We start from the raw sequence: 26,767 nt of genomic DNA on the forward strand, positions 1-26,767 counted from the left end.
TTGTATTTAAACAGAACCAAAACGTACTTTACAAGTGTCTGGTCTAGTAAGAGGACAGTACACAGGGCACAAAAACATCTTCTGACAAAGACAACCCAAACAGGGAGAGAGGATTACAGGATGGCAATTTAATACAGCTAACAGTAGGAGTTTATAACAAGAACCTGCGACCCTGGGAAGGATACTGTGGTGGTGTCAAATCATGCAAAATAAAATAATGGGGGAGGGGATAATGTTCATGTAAGAATTAAAATATGGTAGAAGATATGGATAATAAAGCTGCAAATTTGTGAAGCAAAAATATATTTACAAGAGACGACTATTTAAAATGAGACTGCACAGGGCACGAGGCCTGTGCGGCTCTATCTAGCGGCTTTCAGCTCTGTCCGACAACAGCACACGCAGAGCGAGGGGACTGTTAGGTGTCACATATATGTCAATGCTAAAGGTAGGTTTCTCTAAAGTCCAACATAATTAGCATTAAATCTCTCCCCCCCCCCCCCCCCCCCTCTCTTTTCACTAGCAATTTTTTTTTAATTCAAATTGACAAATCATGTGAATGGGTATATAGTCCACTTCAGCTCAAATTAATGGTAAAGGGGGTATTCCTTTCTCCATAGACCCTGACTCTTTCCCACTGCGGTAATTGCACTCGTCATCCTCCATTTTCTTGCCGTGTTTCCGGAAATACTTGTAGCGCTGGACATAGGCTTTCACCAAATTATTCACTTTAACGGGGTTAATTTCTCCACTCTTGCTGTGGCAGATCTGTGTGATACATGGAAGAAAAGGAACCAATTATTTATTTTTTGTCCAGAAGAAATTGGACGCTATTTATAGGGTCATACATATATCAAGTAAAGGCACGCAGGTCTGCTAATGGTTGGGCCTTTCTAGTGTGTAGAGAGAGAAGGCAGCTGATTGGGCAAGTGATTACTGCAAGTGAAACCTGACGTTAGGACATATACACATACAAATGATAATGGTAAAATAGAAAGTTCTGCTTTAAAAAAGGAGATTTATGGTAGACTTACCATAGTTAAATCTCTTTCTGCGAGGTACACTGGATTCCACAAGGAATACATCAGGGTGTAGAGTTGGATCTTGATCCAAGGCACTAACAGATTAAAGCTTTGACAGTTCCCAGGATGCACTGCACCGCCTCTGGGCACTGTAGCTCAGTTTCGTTAACCAGTCCAATGCAGTAGCAGGTAAAAGAGACAACAGATGTTAGTCACATAGAACAACATTCTCATGACAGGAGAAGGGACCAGCGGCTAATGCCAACAAACACAAAGAAGCTAGGTGCGTCAGGGTGGGCGCCCTGTGGAATCCAGTGTACCTCGCAGAAAGAGATTTAACTATGGTAAGTCTACCATAAATCTCCTTTTCTGCCACAGGGAATACATCGGGGATGTCCTAAAGCAGTTCCTCATGGGAGGGGACGCACTGTAGCGGGCACAAGAACCCGGCGTACAAAGGAAGCATCCTGGGAGGCGGAAGTATCAAAGGCATAAAACGTAATGAACATGTTCACTGAGGACCACGTAGCCGCCTTGCACAATTGTTCAGCGTATAGGCTTGTGCAATCACCATTCTAATCCATCTGACCAAGATTTGCTTATTCGCAGGCCAGCCACGCTTGCGAAAAACCAAAAAGTACAAAAAGGGTATCTGACCTCCTGATAGAGGCAGTCCTCTCCATGTAAATACGGAGAGCCCGTACCACATCCAAAGACCGCTCTTTGGAGGACAAACCAGAAGAGATAAAAGCCGGAACCACAATCTCTTGGTTAAGATGGAAAGATGACACCACTTTAGGCAGATAACCGGGGCGAGTTATAAGAACTGCCCGGTCACTGTGGAAAATAAAAAATGGTAGACGACAGGACAAAGTGCCTAAGTCCGACACCCTCCTAGCAGAGGCAATAGCCAGCAGAAACACAACCTTAAGCGTAAGGCATTTAAGGTCCACAGACTCAAGAGGTTCAAATGGAAACTCTTGTAGGGCATTCAAAAAAACAGACCAATCCCATGGAGCCACAGGAGGGACATAGGGAAGCAGAATCAGTAAAACACCCTGAGTGAAAGTATGAACGTTAGGAATAGAGGCAATTTTTCTCTGAAACCACACAGACAAGGCAGATATATGGACCTTGAGGGAGGCCAGACGAAGGCCTAAGTCGAAGCCTTGTTGCAGAAAAGCCAAAAGTCTGGAAGTTCTGTACGTGTATGCATCATAATTCTTAGCAGCACACTAGGTGAAGTAAGAATTCCAGACCCTGTAATAAATCCGTGCAGAAGCTGGTTTTTGGGCCTTCAACATAGATTGAATAACCGCCTTGGAGAATCCTTAGGCCTTCAGGAGTGAAACCTCAAGAGCCACGCCGTCAAAGCCAGTCTGGCCAGGTCCGGGCAGACACAAGGGCCCTGAACGAGGTGGTCTGGGCGTTGGGGAAGTAGAAGAGGACGCTCGCTCAATAGACCCTGCAGGTCTGAGAACCAATGCCATCTGGACCACATTGGAACGACTAGAAGTAGTATTCCTCCTTCTTGATTGAACTTCCATATTACCCTGGGCAGGAGTGACACTGCAGGGAAAACGTATGGCAGCCAAATGTTCCATGGAATTGCCAGTGCGTCCACGAACGCTGCTTGAGGATCCCTTGTCCTTCATCCGAAGACCGGAACCTTGTGATTGTGTCGAGACGCCATCAGGTCTAAGTCTGGTAGGTCCCACTTGTCCACTAGGAGTTGAAAGACTTCCGGATGAAGACTTCACTCTCCAGCGTGCACGTCCTGACAACTGAGGAAATCCGCTTCCCAGTCGAGGGCTCCCAGAATGAACACTGCCGATATTGCTGGCAGATGGCGTTCCGCCCAACAAAGGATTTTTGTCACTTCCAGCATTGCGATACAATGGGTGTTTCCAAAAGTATGCGCAATTAACTGGGAGTGCAGCTAAATCAAGTGCAAAAAGAGGTGTATCCCACACTTCAAAAGATATAACAATAGAAAGAAAGAACTTTTACATATGATAATAGCGCTCACCCAGTGACATGTAAAAGTGAACAAATAACTGGTAGACAATGCATTCACCCTTAAAAGTTATTCCTCGTTGATGTATTGAATGGAGGAAGAAGATTCACTTTAGGGGATCCTCGTATCAAGCAATAACATTCAGAAATGGAACAGATGGATTCCCAAAAATCTGAAAGATAAGTGCCTCTTTCCCAATTGTATATGGGTTTAAACAAGAGGCACCATTAAACACAGACCATAGTGCAGTATTTTTGTTAAAAGCACGCACAGTTTTTAATGCACAGATTAAACTTACAAGAAGTTAAAAGAACAAAAGCATATCATGATAGACTTCATGGGATAACACAGATGTTATATCACCCAGCGATTTCTTGCAGCCACGGCAGATGGTATTGGAAAGTGTGCACAGTCTCTCCAGGTGTCCAGCAGCATGCAGAATAGCAGAGGGTAAATGTGTCCAAATGTCCCAGGGTCAGTCACAGGTTAAAAGCAAGAAGCCACGCTTAACGCGTATCGGACAGAACGTCCTTCATCAGAAGCGTGGATTAGTGGCTCCAAACTGGTGTTTTTATACCATCCTGGATGAGGGTCTCAGCTGTCTCCGATCATCAATCGCTCGTTGCGCTCCGTCCAGCGCACATGCGCGATGACAGCCGGAAACCGGAAATCGTCGGTGCGTGTCACTTGCGCTCCACAGACCCGGAAGACCTCCAAACGGCTCTCCTTCACTTTGTTACATGGATAACCATGCTGTTGGTATGCGTTTCACTGACCAGGAAATGCACACAGAACCGTCATCCATTCATTCCCTTATATAGGGTTGTCACAACAAATATAACATGAAGTCCCGGATTAATATACGACCATATAAAAATAAAAAAGAAGAAATAGCAGCAATTACCAAATAATACGGACACATATCCAAATCAGGAGACACATCAGAAATTAAACACTAGGATGGACAAAAAAGGGGGGGATTAAGTCAAGAAACATTTTAACTCAAAATCCCCGTTCAGACCACCCGGGTTCAGGGTGCCTAGACGATGTATTAACCTCATCTCTGTTTGCGAGAGTCTTTTATCCAAATCCCTTGTTCTCCATTTCTGTTGTATCACCTGCACACCCCAAAAGTTCCTAAGTGCACTTGTATTGGAATTGTGTACCCTTTTAAAGTGTGCTGAGACATTATGCGATTCAAGACCTTTTCGGATATTATATATATGCTCGGCCCACCTCACCTTCCCACTTCTTCCTGTTTTACCAACATAGGCAAGGCCGCAAGTGCATTCGAGCACATATATAATATTTTTTGTATGACATGTGATGAAATCCCGAATGGGATATCTGTGGCCATTAACAATGTATTCCGTGAATTTCCTCACTGGAACCTTAACAGTCTTGCACATGAGGCAGTCACCACAACGGTGAAAGCCTTTTGTCCTCACGCTTTGTCTCAATTCCATATCGAGGCTACTCCTCACAAGATGGTTCTTAAGTGATTGAGCCTTCCTATAGATGAATACGGGTCTATCTGGCAACAAATCACCGATCACTATATCTTGTTTTAAAATATTCCAGTTATTAATAAAAACTTTTTCTATATTCTTAAAAGAACTACTATATTGGCTGACGAAGGCCCATTTGAATCTATCATCAGAGATGGTGGATTTTTCTTTTATTGCCAGTAGTTGGGATCTATTCACCTTATCTACCCTTGTTCTGGCAGACTCAAGGACATCTCTGATGATAGATTCAAATGGGCCTTCGTCAGCCAATATAGTAGTTCTTTTAAGAATATAGAAAAAGTTTTTATTAATAACTGGAATATTTTAAAACAAGATATAGTGATCGGTGATTTGTTGCCAGATAGACCCGTATTCATCTATAGGAAGGCTCAATCACTTAAGAACCATCTTGTGAGGAGTAGCCTCGATATGGAATTGAGACAAAGCGTGAGGACAAAAGGCTTTCACCGTTGTGGTGACTGCCTCATGTGCAAGACTGTTAAGGTTCCAGTGAGGAAATTCACGGAATACATTGTTAATGGCCACAGATATCCCATTCGGGATTTCATCACATGTCATACAAAAAATATTATATATGTGCTCGAATGCACTTGCGGCCTTGCCTATGTTGGTAAAACAGGAAGAAGTGGGAAGGTGAGGTGGGCCGAGCATATATATAATATCCGAAAAGGTCTTGAATCGCATAATGTCTCAGCACACTTTAAAAGGGTACACAATTCCAATACAAGTGCACTTAGGAACTTTTGGGGTGTGCAGGTGATACAACAGAAATGGAGAACAAGGGATTTGGATAAAAGACTCTCGCAAACAGAGATGAGGTTAATACATCGTCTAGGCACCCTGAACCCGGGTGGTCTGAACGGGGATTTTGAGTTAAAATGTTTCTTGACTTAATCCCCCCCTTTTTTGTCCATCCTAGTGTTTAATTTCTGATGTGTCTCCTGATTTGGATATGTGTCCGTATTATTTGGGAATTGCTGCTATTTCTTCTTTTTTATTTTTATATGGTCGTATATTAATCCGGGACTTCATGTTATATTTGTTGTGACAACCCTATATAAGGGAATGAATGGATGACGGTTCTGTGTGCATTTCCTGGTCAGTGAAACGCATACCAACAGCATGGTTATCCATGTAACAAAGTGAAGGAGAGCCGTTTGGAGGTCTTCCGGGTCTGTGGAGCGCAAGTGACACGCACCGACGATTTCCGGTTTCCGGCTGTCATCGCGCATGTGCGCTGGACGGAGCGCAACGAGCGATTGATGATCGGAGACAGCTGAGACCCTCATCCAGGATGGTATAAAAACACCAGTTTGGAGCCACTAATCCACGCTTCTGATGAAGGACGTTCTGTCCGATACGCGTTAAGCGTGGCTTCTTGCTTTTAACCTGTGACTGACCCTGGGACATTTGGACACATTTACCCTCTGCTATTCTGCATGCTGCTGGACACCTGGAGAGACTGTGCACACTTTCCAATACCATCTGCCGTGGCTGCAAGAAATCGCTGGGTGATATAACATCTGTGTTATCCCATGAAGTCTATCATGATATGCTTTTGTTCTTTTAACTTCTTGTAAGTTTAATCTGTGCATTAAAAACTGTGCGTGCTTTTAACAAAAATACTGCACTATGGTCTGTGTTTAATGGTGCCTCTTGTTTAAACCCATATACAATTGGGAAAGAGGCACTTATCTTTCAGATTTTTGGGAATCCATCTGTTCCATTTCTGAATGTTATTGCTTGATACGAGGATCCCCTAAAGTGAACCTTCTTCCTCCATTCAATACATCAACGAGGAATAACTTTTAAGGGTGAATGCATTGTCTACCAGTTATTTGTTCACTTTTACATGTCACTGGGTGAGCGCTATTATCATATGTAAAAGTTCTTTCACTTCCAGCATTGCCATGCGGCTTCGAGTGCCGCCTTGATGATTTATGTATGCCACCTTGGTGGCGTTGTCTGATTGTACTTGAACAGGCCTGTTCTGTACCAGAGGCAGGGCAAGCGTCAAAGCATTGAACACTGCCCACAATTCCAGAATGTTTATCGGGAGGAGAGATTCCTCCCTGGTCCACCGACCCTGGAGAGAGTGTTGCTCCAACACCGCGCCCCAACCTCGCAGACTGGCGTCCATTGTCAGGAGGACCCAGTTAGAGTTCCAAAAGGCCCGGCCCCTGCTCAACTGTTGGTCCTGTAGCCACCAGGAGTCAAGGAGATCATTTGAGACCTGATCCGATGAGACAGGCCGTCCCACTTGGAAAGAATTAACCTCTCTAGAGGTGCGGGAATGAAATTGAGCGTACTCTACCATGTCGAAAGCAGACACCATGAGGCCTAGTACTTGCATTGCCGAGTGTATCAACACTCTTGGGCGAGAGAGGAAGTATCCGATGCTGTCCTGAAGTTTCAGGACTTTCTCTGGAGACAGACAATCTGGCTGTGAGTGTCCAGCAGTGGCCCCAGGTGCACCATGCTCCGAGCAGGGACCAGCGAGGACTTTTTCCAGTTGATGAGCCACCCATGGGCTTGTAGGAATTGGACCGTCAGTTCCAGATGACTGAGAACATCTTGGGAGCTCGCCAGGATCAGCAAGTCGTCCAGATACGGCAGAATCCTGATACCCTGATGGCGGAGAAGGACCGTCATCACAGCCATGACCTTGGTGAAGATCCGAGGGGCCGTGGCCAGTCCATATGGCAGAGCCTGGAATTGATAATGTAGGTTGCCAATAGCAAACCGCATATATTGCTGATGTATTAAAGCAATAGGTATATGCAGGCAAGCATCCTGTATGTCTAGGGATACCATATAGTCTTCGGGTTCCATTGCCAGTACAACAGAGCGCAGAGTTTCCATAAGGAAATTGGACACACTCACAAATTTGTTCAATGATTTGAGGTTGAGTATAGGCTGGAAGGACCCATTTGGCTTCGGAACTAGAAACAGGGTCGAATAGTAACCAGCTACCGGCACTACCACTCCTGTGTCCAGGAGTGATTGCACAACCAAGTGTAGAGCTTGCGCTTTAAACGGATCCGAAGGGATAACCATTGAGCAGAACTGGAGAGGGGGACGGTTCTTGAAAGAGATTGCGTACCCGTGAGAGACAACTTCCCGCACCCAGGCGTCCGAAGTGGTCTTTAACCAGGCCTGGGCAAACTGCAGAAGTCTGCCTCCCAGGGGGAGGCCCGCCCCCGTCATGCAGCAGGCTTGTCTTGTTTGGAAGCAGGCTGACGGGCGGCCCAGGATTGTTTAGGTTTGGACTCAGTGGTTTTGGAAGCACGAGCCTGTCACGGGTACGCCTGGCCCTTTGCTTTCCCTGGAGGTCAAAAGGAACGAAAAGTGGTACTCTTAGCCTTTCGGAGCAGAAGGATTAGTAGCTGGGAGAAACGCAGTCTAAGCAGTCGCCAAGTAAGTCACAATCTTGTTCAGATCCTCCCCAAAAAAGAAGTCTCCCTTAAAAGGGGGTACATCCAAGGTTTTTTTTTTTTGGAGTCCAGGTCCACATTTCAGAACCTTACCCACAGAATTTGGCGAGCCAGGATAGACGTAGTAGGTGCCTTGGCTGCCATAACACCTGCATCAGAGGCCGCCCCTCCTGAATATAGTGGGAGGCTGTGGTAATGTAAGACAGATATTGTCTGGCAGCGTCAGAAAATCCTGAGGCAGCTCATTTTCAATTGCCTGAACCCATGCTTCAATTCCTTTCACAGCCCAGGAGGCTGCCATAGTGGGTCTATGTACAGCACCTGTAAGTGAGTAAATAGACTTCAGGCAACCCTCCACGCGCTTATCTGTCGGTACCTTCAGTGAGTTGACAGTGGTGACAGGTAGAGTAGATGACACCACAAGACACGCGACATGAGAGTCCACCGGCGGTGGCGTTTCCCACTTGTTACTCAACTCCGCAGGAATAGGATAACAAGCTAGCACCTTTTTAGACAGGGAAAATTTATTTCCTGTAGACGACCAGGATTCCTGACGTATGTCAATCAAATGGTCAGAATGTGGTAAAATAAGAATTTACTTACCGATAATTCTATTTCTCGGAGTCCGTAGTGGATGCTGGGGTTCCTGAAAGGACCATGGGGAATAGCGGCTCCGCAGGAGACAGGGCACAAAAGTAAAGCTTTTACAGGTCAGGTGGTGTGTACTGGCTCCTCCCCCTATGACCCTCCTCCAGACTCCAGTTAGGTACTGTGCCCGGACGAGCGTACACAATAAGGGAGGATTTTGAATCCCGGGTAAGACTCATACCAGCCACACCAATCACACCGTACAACTTGTGATCTAAACCCAGTTAACAGTATGATAACAGAGGAGCCTCTGAAAGATGGCTTCCTAAACAATAACCCGAATTAGTTAACAATAACTATGTACAAGTATTGCAGATAATCCGCACTTGGGATGGGCGCCCAGCATCCACTACGGACTCCGAGAAATAGAATTATCGGTAAGTAAATTCTTATTTTCTCTATCGTCCTAAGTGGATGCTGGGGTTCCTGAAAGGACCATGGGGATTATACCAAAGCTCCCAAACGGGCGGGAGAGTGCGGATGACTCTGCAGCACCGAATGAGAGAACTCCAGGTCCTCCTTTGCCAGGGTATCAAATTTGTAAAAATTTACAAACGTGTTCTCCCCTGACCACGTAGCTGCTCGGCAGAGTTGTAATGCCGAGACCCCTCGGGCAGCCGCCCAAGATGAGCCCACCTTCCTTGCGGAATGGGCCTTAACAGATTTAGGCTGTGGCAGGCCTGCCACAGAATGTACAAGTTGAATTTTGTTACAAAACCAACGAGCAATCGACTGCTTAGAAGCAGGTGCACCCAACTTGTTGGGTGCATACAGTATAAACAGCGAGTCAGATTTTCTGACTCCAGCCGTCCTTTAAATGCATATTTCTAAGGCTCTGACAACGTCCAACAACTTGGAGTCCTTCAAGTCGTCTGTAGCCGCAGGCACTACAATAGGCTGGTTCAGGTGAAACGCTGATACCACCTTAGGGAGAAAATGCGGACGCGTCCGCAGCTCTGCCCTATGTCGAATGGAAAATTAAATAAGGGCTTTTATAAGACAAAGCCGCCAGTTCAGATACTCTCCCGGCCGAAGCCAGGGCCAGTAACATAGTCACTTTCCATGTGAGATATTTCAAATCCACATTCTTTAGTGGTTCAAACCAATTGGATTTGAGGAAATCTAAAACTACATTTAGATCCCACGGTGCCACCTTAGGCACCACAGGAGGCTGTATATGCAGTACTCCTTTGATAAAAATCTGGACCTCAGGGACTGAGGCCAATTCTTTGTGGAAGAATATTGATAGGGCCGAAATTTGAACCTTAATAGATCCCAATTTGAGACCCATAGACAATCCTGATTGCAGGAAATGTAGGAAAACGACCCAGTTGAAATTCCTCCATCGGAGCACTCCGCTGCTCGCACCACGCAACATATTTTCGCCAAATACGGCGATAATGCTTCGCGGTGACTTCCTTCCTTGCCTTTATCAAGGTAGGAATGACTTCTTCTGGAATGCCTTTTCCTTTTAGGATCTGGCATTCAACGCCATGCCGTCAAACGCAGCCGCGGTAAGTCTTGAAAAAGACAAGGACCCTGCTGAAGCAGGTCCCTTCTCAGAAGTAGAGGCCACGGATCGTCCGTGACCATCTCTTGAAGTTCCGGGTACCAAGTCCTTCTTGGCCAATCCGGAGCCACTAGTCTTACTCCTCTTTGCCGTATAATCCTCAATACCTTTGGTATGAGAGGCAGAGGAGGAAACACATATACCGACTGGTACACCCAAGGTGTTACCAGCGCGTCCACAGCTATTGCCTGCGGATCTCTTGACCTGGCGCAATACCTGTCCAGTGTTTTGTTGAGGCGAGACGCCATCATGTCCACCATTGGTTTTACCCAACGGTTTAATAGCATGTGGAAAACTTCTGGATGAAGTCCCCACTCTCCCGGGTGAAGGTCGTGTCTGCTGAGGAAGTCTGCTTCCCAGTTGTCCACGCCCGGGATGAATACTGCTGACAGTGCTATCACGTGATTCTCCGCCCAGCGAAGGATCCTGGCAGCTTCTGCCATTGCCCTCCTGCTTCTTGTGCCGCCCTGTCTGTTTACATGGGCGACTGCCGTGATGTTGTCTGACTGGATCAACACCGGTCTTCCTTGAAGCAGAGGTTCCGCCTGGCTTAGAGCATTGTAGATTGCTCTTAGTTCCAGAATGCTTATGTGAAGAGACTTTTTCAGGCTCGACCACACTCCCTGGAAATTTCTTCCCTGTGTGACTGCTCCCCAGCCTCTCAGGCTGGCATCCGTGGTCACCAGGATCCAATCCTGTATGCCGAATCTGCGGCCCTCCAATAGATGAGCCTCCTGCAACCACCACAGAAGGGATACCCTTGTCCTCGGCGACAGGGTTATCCGCAGGTGCATCTGAAGATGCGACCCTGACCATTTGTCCAACAGATCCCTTTGCATGGAATCTGCCGAAAGGGATTGCTTCGTAAGAAGCTACCATTTTTTTTCCCAGGACTCTTGTGCATTGATGTACAGACACCTTTCCTGGTTTTAGGAGGTTACTGACCAGGTCAGATAACTCCTTGGCTTTTTCTTCGGGAAGAAAAACCTTTTTCTGAACTGTGTCCAGAATCATCCCCAGGAACAGCAGACGAGTTGTCGGCATTAATTGGGATTTTGGAATATTCAGAATCCATCCGTGCTGCTTTAGCACCTCTTGAGATAGTGCTAAACCCATCTCTAGCTGTTCTCTGGACCTTGCCCTTATTAGGAGATCGTCCAAGTATGGGATAATTAATACGCCTTTTCTTCGAAGAAGAAATATTATCTCGGCCATTACCTTTGTAAAGACCCGAGGTGCCGTGGACAAACCAAACGGCAGCGTCTGAAACTGATAGTGACAGTTTTGTACAACGAACCTGAGGTACCCCTGGTGTGAGGGGTAATTGGAACGTGGAGATACGCATCCTTGATGTCCAAGGATACCATAAAGTCCCCTTCTTCCAGGTTCGCTATCACTGCTCTGAGTGACTCCATCTTGAACTTGAACTTCTTTATGTATAGGTTCAAGGACTTCAGATTTAGAATAGGCCTTACCGAGCCATCCGGCTTCGGTACCACAAATAGAGTGGAATAATACCCCTTCCCTTGTTGTAGAAGAGGTACCTTGACTATCACCTGCTGAGAATACAGCTTGTGAATGGCTTCCAAAACCGTCTCCCTTTCTGAGGGGGACGTTGGTAAAGCAGACTTCAGGAAACGGCGAGGTGGCTCTGTCTCTAATTTCAACCTGTACCCCTGAGATATTATCTGCAGGATCCAGGGATTTACCTGCGAGTGAGCCCACTGCGCGCTGTAATTTTTGAGACGACCGCCTACCGCCCCCGAGTCCGCTTGCGAAGCCCCAGCGTCATGCTGAGGCTTTTGTAGAAGCCGGGGAGGGCTTCTGTTCCTGGGAAGGAGCTGCCTGTTGCTGTCTCTTCCCTCGTCCTCTGCCTCGTGGCAGATATGAATAGCCCTTTGCTCTCTTATTTTTAAAGGAACGAAAGGGCTGCGGTTGAAAGGTCGGTGCCTTTTTCTGTTGGGGAGTGACTTGAGGTAGAAAGGTGGATTTCCCGGCCGTAGCCGTGGCCACCAAATCCGATAGACCGACCTCAAATAACTCCTCTACGCATCGCCTGTCCACTGTCGTGTCCATAAAGTTCTTCTGGCCGAAATGGACATAGCACTTACCCGTGATGCCAGTGTGCAGATATCTCTCTGTGCATCACGTATATAAAGAAATGCATCCTTTATTTGTTCTAACGACAGTAAAATATTGTCCCTGTCCAGGGTATCAATATTTTCGATCAGGGACTCTGACCAAACTACCCCAGCACTGCACATCCAGGCAGTCGCAATAGCTGGTCGTAGTATAACACCTGCATGTGTGTATATACCTTTTTGGATATTTTCCATCCTCCTATCTGATGGATCTTTAAGTGCGTCCGTCTCAGGAGAGGGTAACGCCACATGTTTTGATAAGCGTGTTAGCGCTTTGTCCACCCTAGGAGGTGTTTCCCAGCGCTCCCTAACCTCTGGCGGGAAAGGGTATAAAGCCAATAACTTCTTTGAAATTAGCAGTTTTTTATCGGGGCACCCCACGCTTCATCACACACGTCATTTAATTCTTCTGATTCGGTAAAAACTACTGGTAGTTTTTTCACACCCCACATAATACCCTGTTTAGTGGTACCTGTAGTATCAGCTAAATGTAACATCTCCTTTATTGCCAAAATCATATAACGTGTGGCCCTACTGGAAAATACGGTTGATTCGTCACCTTCACCACCGGAATCAGTGCCTGTGTCTGGGTCTGTGTCGACCGACTGAGGCAAGGGACGTTTTACAGCCCCTGACGGTGTTTGAGGCGCCTGGACAGACACTAATTGAGTGTCCGGCCGCCTCATGTCGGCAAACGACTGCTTAAGCGAGTTGACGCTATCCCGTAATTCCACAAATAAAGGCATCCATTCTGGTGTCGACCCCCTAGGAGGTGACATCCTCATATTTGGCAATTGCTCCGCCTCCACACCAATAACGTCCTCATACATGTCGACACACACGTACCGACACACAGCAGACACACAGGGAATGCTCTATACGAAGACAGGACCCACTAGCCCTTTGGGGAGACAGAGGGAGAGTCTGCCAGCACACACCAAAAAACGCTATATATGACAGGGATAGCCTTATGATTAAGTGCTCCCTTATAGCTGCTTTTATATTAATATATTGCCATTTATTCTGCCCCCCCTCTCTGTTATACCCTGTTTCTGTAGTGCAGTGCAGGGGAGAGACCTGGGAGCCTTCCTGACCAGCGGAGCTGTGACAGAAAATGGCGCCGTGTGCTGAGGAGATAGGCCCCGCCCCTTTTTCGGCGGGCTCGTCTCCCGCTATTTAGTACATTTAGGCAGGGGTAAATATCTCCATATAGCCTCTGGGGCTATATGTGAGGTATTTTTAGCCTTTTTAAAGGTTTTCATTTGCCTCCCAGGGCGCCCCCCCCCCAGCGCCCTGCACCCTCAGTGACTGCCGTGTGAAGTGTGCTGAGAGGAAAATGGCGCACAGCTGCAGTGCTGTGCGCTACCTTAAGAAGACTGCAGGAGTCTTCAGCCGCCGATTCTGGACCTCTTCTTGCTTCAGCATCTGTGAGGGGGCCGGCGGCGTGGCTCCGGTGACCATCCAGGCTGTACCTGTGATCGTCCCTCTGGAGCTTCATGTCCAGTAGCCAAGAAGCCAATCCATCCTGCACGCAGGTGAGTTCACTTCTTCTCCCCTCTGTCCCTCGTTGCAGTGATCCTGTTGCCAGCAGGAATCACTGTAAAATAAAAAAAACCTAAGCTAAACTCTCTAAGCAGCTCTTTATGAGAGCCACCTAGAATTGCACCCTTCTCGGCCGGGCACAAAAATCTAACTGGAGTCTGGAGGAGGGTCATAGGGGGAGGAGCCAGTACACACCACCTGACCTGTAAAAGCTTTACTTTTGTGCCCTGTCTCCTGCGGAGCCGCTATTCCCCATGGTCCTTTCAGGAACCCCAGCATCCACTTAGGACGATAGAGAAAACTACTTTAGTAACCTACTGACGTTTCAACTTATCAGGTTTCTTAGACGCAGTAGCAGGCTCGATCTCATCATCTATTTGGAGAATCAGCTTAATAGCCTCCACAAGGTAAGGAACATTAACCTGGGTTGTAGATTCTTCATCAGAATTGGCTGTATCGGTGTCTGATGGATCAGTATACTCCCCATCCACATCAGAAGAATCATCCGAAATATTAGTGGATTGTGAGGAAGAAATGGCTACCTTAGATGACCCCTTGGCCCCAGAGGGGCATGGGGTAGACTTTTGTCTAACCAAAGATTGATTTAGTTGTTGTAACTGGGTAGACAGAGTGTCAACCCAAGGCAGATTAACTACAGGGACAATATGTGGCTGTAATGGCACAGAAGGTCCCACGGGGGGCATAAGACGTGTCACAAGCGTATTCAGCATATTTGAGAACGCTGCCCAAGGTGGATCCTGATTGGCCACAGGTGCTGTGGGTTGACTGGGAGGTGTATGGCATCCAGTGCCTGAACTATCAGTTAAAACTTCCCCCTCAGGTAAATCCGTGATGCCAGCACTGCATGATGCAGAAGCGGCCGTGGATAGGATTTTAATTATCTATCGGTAATTCCTTTTCTCGTAGTCCGTAGAGAATACTGGGGTTCCATTTAGTACCATGGGGTATAGAACGGTCCACTAGGAGCCATGGGCACTGTAAGAATTTGATAGTGTGGGCCGGCTACTCCCTCTATGCCCCCCTTACCAGACTCAGTCTAGGAAACTGTGCCCGAGGAGACGGACATACTTTGAGAGAAGGATAAGTTAGTGGCGAGATTCCGACCAGCACACACAAACAGAGGAAAGCTAAGCTAACCCAACTTTAAACAGGAACAGCTGTTCCAACAATACTTAACCAAGTAACAGTGCAGGAAGAACGAAGCACCGGGCGGGAGCCCAGTATCCTCTACGGACTACAAGAAAAGGATGTACCGGTAGGTAATTATAATCCTATTTTCTCTTACATCCTAGAGAATACTGGGGTTCAATTTAGTACCATGGGGATGTATCAAAGCTCCCAAACCGGGTGGGAGAGTGCTGAGGTTCCTACAGAACTAACTGACCAAATTGAAGGTCCTCAGAGGCCAAAGTATCGAACTTGTAGAACTTAGCAAACGTGTTCAAAACTGAAAAAGTAGCTGCTTGGTAGAGCTGTAAAGCCGAGACACCCCAGGCAGCCGCCCAGGAAGAACCCACCGACATAGTAAAGTAGGCCTCATAGGGTCATATAGGATGAACAGAGAGTCGGATTTCCTGTGACGAGCTGTCCGCTTTACGTATACCTTCAAAGCCCTCACAACATCCAAAGACTTTGAAGTAGTGGAAGTGTCGGTGATAACCGGAACCACAATAGGTTGGTTGATGTGAAATGCTGACACCACTTTCGGAAGAAATTGCTCACGAGTTCTGAGCTCAGCTCTGTCCTAATGGAAAATTAAATAGGGGCTCTTGTGAGACAAATATAGCCGCGGTAAGTCCTGGTAGATGAACGGGCCCTGTTGCAGGAGATCCTCGCAAAGCGGTAGAGGCCACAGATCCTCGAGGAGCATCTCCAGAAGGTCCGCGTACCAGGCCCTTCTTGGCCAGTCCGACGCAATGAGTATTGCTTGAACCTTTTCTTTTATTATTCTTTTGAGAATTCTTGGGATCAGAGGAGGTGGAGGAAACACGTACACCATCTGATAGACCCATGGACTCGTCAGAGCGTCTACCGCCACTGCCTGTGGGTTTCTCGACCTGGAACAATACCGCTTCAGCTTCTTGTTGAGACGAGAGGCCATCATGTCGATTTGTGGATATCCCCACCGTGTCAAGCACCTGAACGCTTCCGGGTGAAGGCCCCATTCCCCCGGGTGCAGGTCGTATCTGCTGAGGGAGTCTGCTTCCCAGTTGTCTACTCCCGGATTGAAGACCACTGACAACGCCACAGCGTTTTTTTTCTGCCAGAGGAGAATTCTTGACACCTCTGACATTGCTGCGCTGCTTCTCGTTCCGCCCTGTCGGTTTATGTATGTCACTGCCGTTACATTGTCAGACTGGATTTGAATGGCCCAATCCTGAAGAAGATAAGAGGCCTGCAGAAGGGCGTTGTATATGGCCCTGAGTTCCAGAATGTTGATTGGAAGGATGACTTCCTGACTTGACTATTTTCCTTGAAACTGCACCCCCTGGGTGACTGCTCCCCAACCTCGGAGGCTATCGTCCGTGGTTAACAGGATCCAGTCCTGAATTCCGAAACTCCGACCCTCGACGAGGTGAGAGATCTGTAGCCACCATAGAAGGGAGATCTTGGCTTTTGGTGACAGACGAATCCTCTGGTGCATGTGAAGATGCGATCCGGACCATTTGTCCAACAGATCGAGATGGAAAGGTCTTGCATGAAACCTTCCGTATTGAAGCACCTCGTAAGAGGCCACCATTTTTCCCAGAAGTCGAATACATAGATGCACCTATACCTGCATTGGCTGAAGGACATCTCGAACCATCAACTGGATTACCAATGCCTTTTCCAACGGAAGAAACACTTTCTGCGACTCCATGACCAGTATCATTCCCAGGAATGGGAGCCTCCGTGTTGGCTCTAGGTGAGATTTCGGAAAGTTCAGAATCCACCCGTGATCCTGGAGGTTTGCTTGAGAGGCCAATGCTGTCCAGCAACCTCTCCCTGGATTGCGCCTTTATCAGAAGATCGTCCAGGTACAAATTATGTTCACTCCCTGCTTGCAGAGTATAAACCTCATATCTGCCATCACTTTGGTAAACACCCTCGGTGCCGTGGAGAGACCAGATGGCAGTGACAGTCCTGTAGTGCAAACCGTAGATAAGCCTGATGAGGTGGCCAAATCAGAATCTGAAGGTACGCATCCTTGATATCCAGAGAAACTAGGAATACGCCTTACTCCAGATCTGAGATCACCGCTCTCAGAGACTCCATCTTTAACTTGAACACTCTTAAGAACGGGTTCAAGGATTTAAGGTTCAGAATTGATCGAACCGAACAGTCCGGTTTTGGCACTACAAACAAGTTAGAATAGTACCCCTTGTTGTGTAGATGAGGTGGAACTGGAATAATGACTTGAGTCTGTACCAGTTTTTGGATGGCCTGCTGTAAAGTTATATTGCCTCTTGTGAAGCTGGTAAGCCTGATTTGAAGAATCTGTGAGGTGGGAGCTCTTGGAACTCCAGTCTGTAGCCCTGGGAAATAAGATCTATTACCCAGGAATCCCAGCACGAACTTAACAAATGTGACTGAAGAATTTAAGTCGGGTTTCCACCTGACAGTCCTCCAGGCCTCGCGGTCCACCGCCATGCTGAAGGCTTTGAGGAAGTAGGACCTGCGCTCTGTTCCTGAACACCTGCAGTTGCTGGTTTGCGTGGTGCGCCTCTGGAGGCCGTAGAAGCACCTCTAGATTTACCCTTAAACTTGGCTGCCCGATAGGACTTTAAATTTGAAGCTGAATAAGCTTTCCTGGCTGGAGGAGCTGCAGAAGGAAGATACATAGACTTACCCGCAGTAGCTTTGGAGATCCATTTGTCTAGTTCGACCCCAAACAAGGCCTCTTCTGTGAACAGTAGGCCTTCCACGCCTTTCCTGGAGTCCGCATCAGCTGTCGATTGGCGTAACCAAAGCCCCTGCGTGCTGACACAGCCATAGCGGTGGTGCGTGCATTAAGTAAAGCAATCTCTTTTATGGCTTCCACCATAAAGTTCGCAGAGTCCTGTATATGCTGCACGAGTAAAACAACATCCCCCCCTAGACAAGGAATCTAACCCCTCAATTAGGTTACCTGACCATTAAGCAATGGCTTTAGTGATCCACGCACATGCAATAGTGGGTCTCTGGGCCACCCCAGCAGCTGTGTACAATGATTTGAGTGTAGTCTCAATTTTACGATCAGCCGTATCTTTTAGGGAGGCTGCACCAGGGACAGGCAATACAATTTTTCTTGACAGCCTAGAGACTGTTGCGTCCACTATCAGTGGATTTTCCCATTTTCTCCTATCCTCCAGAGGAAAAGGAAAAGATGAGAGCAACCCTTTAGGGATTTTAAATTTCTTATCAGGATTAACCCACGGTTCTTCAAACAGGGTATTCAATTTCTTTGACGCAGGAAGTGACTGGGGACTTTTTTTTTACATTAAAATAATATTCCTCACACTCCTCTGACACCTTATCAGGAATATGCAGAACATCTCTGATAGCCTCTATATGAGCCTCCATTCCCTGTGACAAAGTAGCATCCCCCCCTACAAATCCACCTCACCCTCCTCCATGTCTGACCCGTCAAGAGTCAGACTGCAGGATATGGACCAGAGATCGTTTTTGAGGACAAATGGGAGGGGATTGAGATGCTGGTTTGTAGACTGAGACTCTATTCATAAACTCATCCACAGTCTGTCTTAAGTATTGCGTCTCTTTCTGATTGCGGGATAGTTTTGTGGAAATACTCGAGATCATTCCCTTGATGGAATTAACCCATTCCGGTTCAGCCACGCTATTCCGGGAAGGTGCACTGCCCTGAGTACCCAGTAGTGAGCCCCCTGGTGAAGAGGAACACTCCGCAGTACAAGAAACCCACTCTTTGCCTGAGAGAATATAAATGTGACAGCACACACTCACACAGGAAAAGGTTAAGTACAATTAACCTACAAAGAGCCCTTCAGGGAGACACAAAGTTATCTGGAGCCAGCCCCCACCGCGCCCTTATCGCTAATGCCAAGCTTAACCGGGTCGCAGACTAAGTACTCTGATAGGAGACTTAGTACACTAATAAATCGCTCCCCCCTTGTTATGACCTCCTGGTACCGCTTACGTAATCTGGAGTCACACCGGAGGAGCTGCGCGTCCCTGTCAGTCAGCGTCTGTGTCCACTGCAGAGGGAAAATGGCGCTGGTGAGCTGCTGGATCCTCTCATAGTGAAGGCCCACCCCTTCAATGGCACGCGGTCTTCACGCTTTTTTTATACTGGCTGAGGTAATCTGTTGCTTAAAATGGAGAGAAAACTGTTTTAAGGCTTTTTTTTGCCAGTGTGGGAACTGTGTACAGTGTACTGAGACGCAGCTGTGTACTATGTCTGGAGACGCATTCTACCCCGGTTAGAAGCCGTGCGTCTCCGTACCCTCATGCCGCCATAATGGCCGGCGACCCGCTAGTCGGGACGCCGACTTAGTACTCACCACTCTTCATTCTTCTGGCTCTGTTAGGGGTTGCGGTGTGCTGCGGGAATGTACGCTTGCCATGGTGGGGCTTGCGAATAGTTCCCTCAGGAGCTCAGTTTCCTGTCAGCGGGCAACGGGACCATTAACCCTTCAAGGGGTTGGGCCGTTCCCCTCCTAAGTCCCATGAAGTAGGCAGGCTGGTGCCAACCAGCCCTGCCTGAACATAACAAACATATAAAATAAATGCAGAAAACTCTTCAGGAGCTTACATAAGCGTGACAGGCTCCTCCGGGCACATTTTCAAAACTGAGTCTGGTAGGAGGGCATAGAGGGATTTAAGCGGTATGAGGTGACTGAAATACACAGTAAAAAATAAGATTTTACTCACCGGTAAATCTATTTCTCGTAGTCCGTAGTGGATGCTGGGTACTCCGTAAGGACCATGGGGAATAGACGGGCTCCGCAGGAGACTGGGCACTCTAAAGAAAAGATTAGGTACTATATCTGGTGTGCACTGGCTCCTCCCTCTATGCCCCTCCTCCAGACCTCAGTTAGGGAAACTGTGCCCGGAAGAGCTGACATTACAAGAAAAGGATTTGGAATCCAGGGTAAGACTCATACCAGCCACACCAATCACACCGTACAACTTGTGATAACTATACCCAGTTAACAGTATGAACAACAACTGAGCCTCATTAAACTGATGGCTCAGAACAAAAAACCCTATAGTTAAGCAATAACTATATACAAGTATTGCAGAATTCCGCACTTGGGACGGGCTCCCAGCATCCACTACGGACTACGAGAAATAGATTTACCGGTGAGTAAAATCTTATTTTCTCTGACGTCCTAATGGATGCTGGGTACTCCGTAAGGACCATGGGGATTATACCAAAGCTCCCAAACGGGCCGGGGAGTGCGGATGACTCTGCAGCACCGAATGAGCAAACTCAAGTTCCTCCTCAGCCAGGGTATCAAACTTGTAGAATTTTGCAAACGTGTTTGATCCCGACCAGGTAGCAGCTCGGCAAAGTTGTAAAGCCGAGACCCCTCGGGCAGCCGCCCAAGAAGAGCCCACCTTCCTCGTGGAATGGGCTTAAACAGATTTAGGATGCGGCAGTCCAGCCGCAGAATGAGCCTGCTGAATCGTGCTACAGATCCAGCGAGCAATAGTCTGCTTAGAAGCAGGAGCACCCAGCTTGTTGGGTGCATGCAGGATAAACAGTGAGTCAGTTTTTCTGACTCTAGCCGTCCTGGAAACATAGATTTTCAGGGCCCGGACTACGTCCAGCAACTTGGAATCCTCCAAGTCCCGAGTAGCCGCAGGCACCACAATAGGTTGGTTCAAATGAAACGCTGATACCACCTTAGGGAGAAATTGGGGACGAGTCCTCAATTCTGCCATGTCCATATGGAAGATCAGATAGGGGCTTTTACATGACAAAGCCGCCAATTCTGACACACACCTAGCCGAAGCTAAGGCCAATAGCATGACCACTTTCCACGGGAGATATTTTAGCTCCACGGTCTGAAGTGGCTCAAACCAATGTGATTTTAGGAAATCCAACACAACGTTGAGATCCCAAGGTGCCACTGGAGGTACAAAAGGGGGCTGAATATGCAGCACTCCCTTGACAAACATCTGAACTTCAGGCAGTGAAGCCAGTTCTTTTTGAAAGAAAATAGACAGGGCCGAAATCTGGACTTTTATGGATCCCAATTTTAGGCCCATAGTCACTCCTGACTGTAGGAAGTGCAGAAATCGACCCAGCTGAAATTCTTCTGTTGGGGCCTTCATAGCCTTACACCAAGCAACATATTTTCGCCATATGCGGTGATAATGTTTTGCTGTCACATCCTTCCTAGCTTTTATCAGCGTAGGAATGACTTCAACCGGAATGCCCTTTTCCATCAGGATCCGGCGTTCAACCGCCATGCCGTCAAACGCAGCCGCGGTAAGTCTTGGAACAGACAGGACCCCTGCTGTAACAGGTCCTGTCTGAGAGGCAGAGGCCAAGGGTCCTCTGAGATAATTTCTTGTAGTTCCGGGTACCAAGTCCTTCTTGGCCAATCCGGAACGATGAGTATCGTTCTTACTCCTCTCTTTCTTATTATCCTCAGTACCTTTGGTATGAGAGGAAGAGGAGGGAACACATAAACCGACTGGTACACCCACGGTGTCACTAGAGCGTCCACAGCTATCGCCTGAGGGTCCCTTGACCTGGCGCAATATCTTTTTAGCTTTTTGTTGAGGCGGGACGCCATCATGTCCACCTGTGGCCTTTACCAACGATTTACAATCAGCTGGAAGACTTCAGGATGAAGTCCCCACTCTCCCGGGTGGAGGTCGTGCCTGCTGAGGAATTCTGCTTTCCAGTTGTCCACTCCCGGAATGAACACTGCTGACAGTGCTAGCACGTGATACTCCGCCCATCGGAGAATCCTTGTGGCTTCTGCCATCGCCATCCTGCTTCTTGTGCCGCCCTGTCGGTTGACATGGGCGACCGCCGTGATGTGGTCTGACTGAATCAGCACCGGCTGGTTTTGAAGCAGGGGTTTTGCCTGACTTAGGGCATTGGAAATGGCCCTTAGTTCCAGAATATTTATGTGTAGGGAAGCCTCCTGACTCGACCATTGTCCTTGGAAGTTTCTTCCCTGAGTGACTGCCCCCCAACCTCGGAGGCTTGCATCCGTGGAGGACCCAGTCCTGTATGCCGAATCTGCGGCCTTCGAGAAGATGAGCACTCTACAGCCACCACAGCAGAGACACCCTGGCCCTCGGGGACAGGGTGATCAGCCGATGCATCTGAAGATGCGATCCGGACCACTTGTCTAACAGATCCCACTGAAAGATCCTTGCATGGAACCTGCCGAATGGAATTGCCTCGTAAGAAGCTACCATCTTTCCCAGGACTCGCGTGCAGTGATGCACCGACACCTGTTTTGGTTTTAGGAGGTCTCTGACCAGAGATGACAACTCCTTGGCCTTCTCCTCCGGGAGAAACACCTTCTTCTGTTCTGTGTCCAGAATCATACCCAGGAACAGCAGACGCGTCGTAGGAACCAGCTGCGACTTTGGGATATTCAGAATCCAGCCGTGCTGTTGTAGCACTTCCTGAGATAGTGCTACTCCGACCAACAACTGCTCCCTGGACCTCGCCTTTATAAGGAGATCGTCCAAGTACGGGATAATTATAACTCCCTTCTTCCGAAGGAGTATCATCATTTCGGCCATTACTTTGGCAAATACCCTCGGTGCCGTGGACAGACCAAACGGCAACGTCTGGAATTGGTAATGGCAGTCCTGTACCACAAAACGGAGGTACACCTGGTGAGGTGGGTAAATGGGGACATGTAGGTAAGCATCCTTGATGTCCAGTGATACCATGTAATCCCCCTCTTCCAGGCTTGCAATAACCGCCCTGAGCGATTCCATTTTGAACTTGAACTTCCTTATATAAGTGTTCAAGGATTTTAAATTTAGAATGGGTCTCACCGAACCGTCTGGTTTCGGTACCACAAACATTGTGGAATAGTAACCCCGTCCCTGTTGAAGGAGGGGAACTTTGATTATCACCTGCTGGAGGTACAGCTTGTGAATTGCCGCCAGTACTACCTCCCTGTCCTGGGGAGTAGCTGGCAAGGCTGATTTGAGGTAACGGCGAGGGGGAGACGTCTCGAACTCCAGCTTGTATCCCTGAGATACCACTTGTAGAACCCAGAGATCCACCTGTGAGCGAACCCACTGGTCGCTGAAGGTCCGGAGACGGGCCCCCACCGCACCTGGCTCCACATGTGGAGCCCCAGCGTCATGCGGTGGACTTAGTGGAAGGAGGGGAGGATTTTTGTTCTTGGGAACTGGCTGTATGGTGCAGCTTTTTCCCTCTACCCCTGCCTCTGGGCAGAAAGGACGCGCCTCTAACCCGCTTGCCTTTCTGAGGCCGAAAGGACTGTACTTGATAATACGGTTCTTTTTTTAGGTTGTGAGGGAACCTGAGGTAAAAAAGTCGACTTCCCAGCTTTTGTTGTGGATACGAGGTCCGAAAGACCGTCCCCAAACAATTCCTCACCCTTATAAGGCAAAATTTCCATGTGCCTTTTAGAATCAGCATCCCCTGTCCACTGCCGAGTCCATAATACTCTCCTGGCAGAAAATAAGAATTTACTCACCGGTAATTCTATTTCTCGTAGTCCGTAATGGATGCTGGGTACTCCGTAAGGACCATGGGGAATAGACGGGCTCCGCAGGAGACTGGGCACTCTAAAAGAAAGATTAGGTACTATCTGGTGTGCACTGGCTCCTCCCTCTATGCCCCTCCTCTAGACCTCAGTTAGGGAAACTGTGCCCGGAAGAGCTGACACTACAAGGAAAGGATTTGGAATCCAGGGTAAGACTCATACCAGCCACACCAATCACACCATACAACTTGTGATAACTATACCCAGTTAACAGTATGAACAACAAATGAGCCTCACTAACAGATGGCTCATAACAAAACCCTTTAGTTAAGCAATAACTATATACACGTATTGCAGAGAGTCCGCACTTGGGACGGGCTCCCAGCATCCACTACGGACTACGAGAAATAGAATTACCGGTGAGTAAATTCTTATTTTCTCTGACGTCCTAGTGGATGCTGGGTACTCCGTAAGGACCATGGGGATTATACCAAAGCTCTCAAACGGGCGGGAGAGTGCGGATGACTCTGCAGCACCGCATGAGCAAACTCAAGGTCCTCCTCAGCCAGGGTATCAAACTTGTAGAATTTTGCAAACGTGTTTGACCCCGACCAGGTAGCAGCTCGGCAAAGTTGTAATGCCGAGACCCCTTGGGCAGCCGCCCAAGAAGAGCCCCCTTCCTCGTGGAATGGGCTTTTACTGATTTAGGATGCGGCAGTCCAGCCGCAGAATGTGCAAGTTGAATCGTGCTACAGATCCAGCGAGCAATAGTCTGCTTAGAAGCAGGAGCACCCAGCTTGTTGGGTGCATGCAGGATAACAGCGAGTCAGAAATTCTGACTCTAGCCGTCCTGGAAACATAGATTTTCAGGGCCCGGACTACGTCCAGCAACTTGGAGGCCTCCAAGTGCCGAGTAGCTGCAGGCACCACAATAGGTTGGTTCAAATGAAAACGCTGATACCACCGTAGGGAGAAATTGGGGACTAATCCTCAATTCTGTCCCGTCCCTATGGAAGATCAGATAAGGGTTTTCACATGACAAAGCCGCCAATTCTGACACACGCCTAGCCGAAGCCAAGGCCAAATATACATATGACCACTTTCCACGTGAGATACTTCAACTCCACGTTCTGAAGTGGCACAAAACAATGTGATTTTAGGAAATCCAACACTACGTTGAGATCCCAAGGTGCCACTGGAGGCACAAAAGGGGGCTGAATATGCAGCACTCCCTTAACAACGTCTGAACTTCAGGCAGCGTCTTTCCTAGCCTTTAACAGCGTAGGAATCACTTCATCTGGAACGCCCTTTTCCGTTAGGATCCGGCGTTCAACCGCCAAACCTTCAAACGCGGCAAGTCTTGGAACAGACAGGGCCCCTGCAGTAACAGGTCCTGTCTGAGAGACAGAGGCCATGGGTCCTCAGAGATCATTTCTTGTAGTTCTTGGTACCAAGTTCTTCTTGGCCAATCCGGAACTACGAGTATAGTTCTTACTCCTCTTTTACGTACTATCCTCAGTACCTTGGGTATGAGAGGAAGAGGAGGGAACACATCAACCGACTGGTACACCCACGGTGTCACTAGTGCGTCCACAGCTATCGCCTGAGGGTCTCTTGACCTGGCGCAATACTTTTTTAGCTTTTTGTTGAGGCGGGACGCCATCATGTCCACCTGTGGCCGTTCCCAATGGTTCACAATCTGCGTGAAGACTTCTGGATGAAGTCCCCACTCTCCCGGGTGGAGGTCGTGCCTGCTGAGGAAGTCTGCTTCCTAGTTTTCCACACCCGGAATGAACACTGCTGACAGTGTTAGCACGTGATACTCCGCCCATCGGAGAATCCTTGTGGCTTCTGCCAACGCCATCCTGCTTCTTGTGCCGCCTTGTCGGTTTACATGGGCGACCGCCGTGATGTTGTCTGACTGAATCAGCACCGGCTGGTTTTGAAGCAGGGGTTCTGCTTGCCTTAGGGCATTGTAAATGGCCCTTAGGTCCAGAATATTTATGTGTAGGGAAGTCTCCTGACTCGACCATTGTCCTTGGAAATTTCTTCCCTGAGTGACTGCTCCCCAACCTCGGAGGCTTCATCCGTGGTCACCAGGACCCGGTCCTGAATGCCGAATCTGCGGCCCTCGAGAAGATGAGCACTCTGCAGCCACCACAGCAGAGACACCCTGGCCCTCGGGGACAGGGTGATCAGCCGATGCATCTGACGATGCGATCCTCACTTGTCTAACAGGTCCCACTGAAAGTTCCTTGCATGGAACCTGCCGAAGGGAATTGCTTCGTAAGAAGCTACCATCTTTTCCAGGACTCGCGTACAATGATGCACCGACACCTGTTTTGGTTTTAGGAGGTCTCTGACCAGAGATGACAACATGCCCAATATCAGCAGACGCGTCGTAGGAACCAGCTGCGACTTTGGGATATTCAGAATCCAGCCGTGCTGTTGTAGCACTTCCTGAGATAGTGTTACTCCGATCAACGACTGCTCCTTGGACCTCGCCTTTATAAGGAGATCGTGCAAGTACGGGATAATTATAACTCCCTTCTTTCGAAGGAGTATCATCATTTTGGCCATTACCTTGGAACACACCCTCGGTGCCGTGGACAGACCAAACGGCAACGTCTGGAATTGGTAATGGCAGTTCTGTACCACAACCTTGAGGTACTCCTGGTGAGGTGGGTAAATGGGGACATGTAGGTAAGCATCCATGATGTCCAGTGATACCATGTAATCCCCCTCTTCCAGGCTTGCAATAACCGCCCTGAGCGATTCCATTTTGAACTTGAACTTCCTTATATAAGTGTTCAAGGATTTCAAATTTAGAATGGGTCTCACCGAACCGTCTGGTTTCGGTACCACAAACATTGTGGAATAGTAACCCCGTCCCTGTTGAAGGAGGGGAACTTTTATTATCACCTGCTGGAGGTACAGCTTGTGAATTGCCGCCAGTACTACCTCCCTGTCCTGGGGAGTAGCTGGCAAGGCTGATTTGAGGTAACGGCGAGGGGGAGACGCCTCGAATTCCAGCTTGTATCCCTGAGATACCACTTGTAGAACCCAGAGATCCACCTGTGAGCGAACCCACTGGTCGCTGAAGTTCCGGAGACGCGCCCCCACCGCACCTGGCTCCGTCTGTGGAGCCCCAGTGTCATGCGGTGGACTTAGTAGAAGCAGGGGA

The 26,767-nt window shown here is 48.2% G+C and overlaps 1 protein-coding gene across 2 annotated transcripts in view; it reads right to left on the reverse strand.

The window, feature by feature from the left end:
• Positions 1-496: 496 nt before the first annotated feature.
• SCAF1 (SR-related CTD associated factor 1) overlaps positions 497-26,767 on the reverse strand; it is a 210,739-nt gene continuing 184,468 nt past the window's right edge. For both annotated transcript variants that reach the window (XM_063942567.1, XM_063942566.1), the window contains exon 11: positions 497-768. In XM_063942567.1, coding sequence (XP_063798637.1) covers positions 583-768 — 186 coding nt within the window. In that variant the 3' untranslated portion in view covers positions 497-582. The remainder of the gene's footprint in view (positions 769-26,767) is intronic.

This window comes from Pseudophryne corroboree, chromosome 10, assembly GCF_028390025.1.
Source record: "Pseudophryne corroboree isolate aPseCor3 chromosome 10, aPseCor3.hap2, whole genome shotgun sequence".
Lineage (NCBI taxonomy): Eukaryota > Metazoa > Chordata > Amphibia > Anura > Myobatrachidae > Pseudophryne > Pseudophryne corroboree.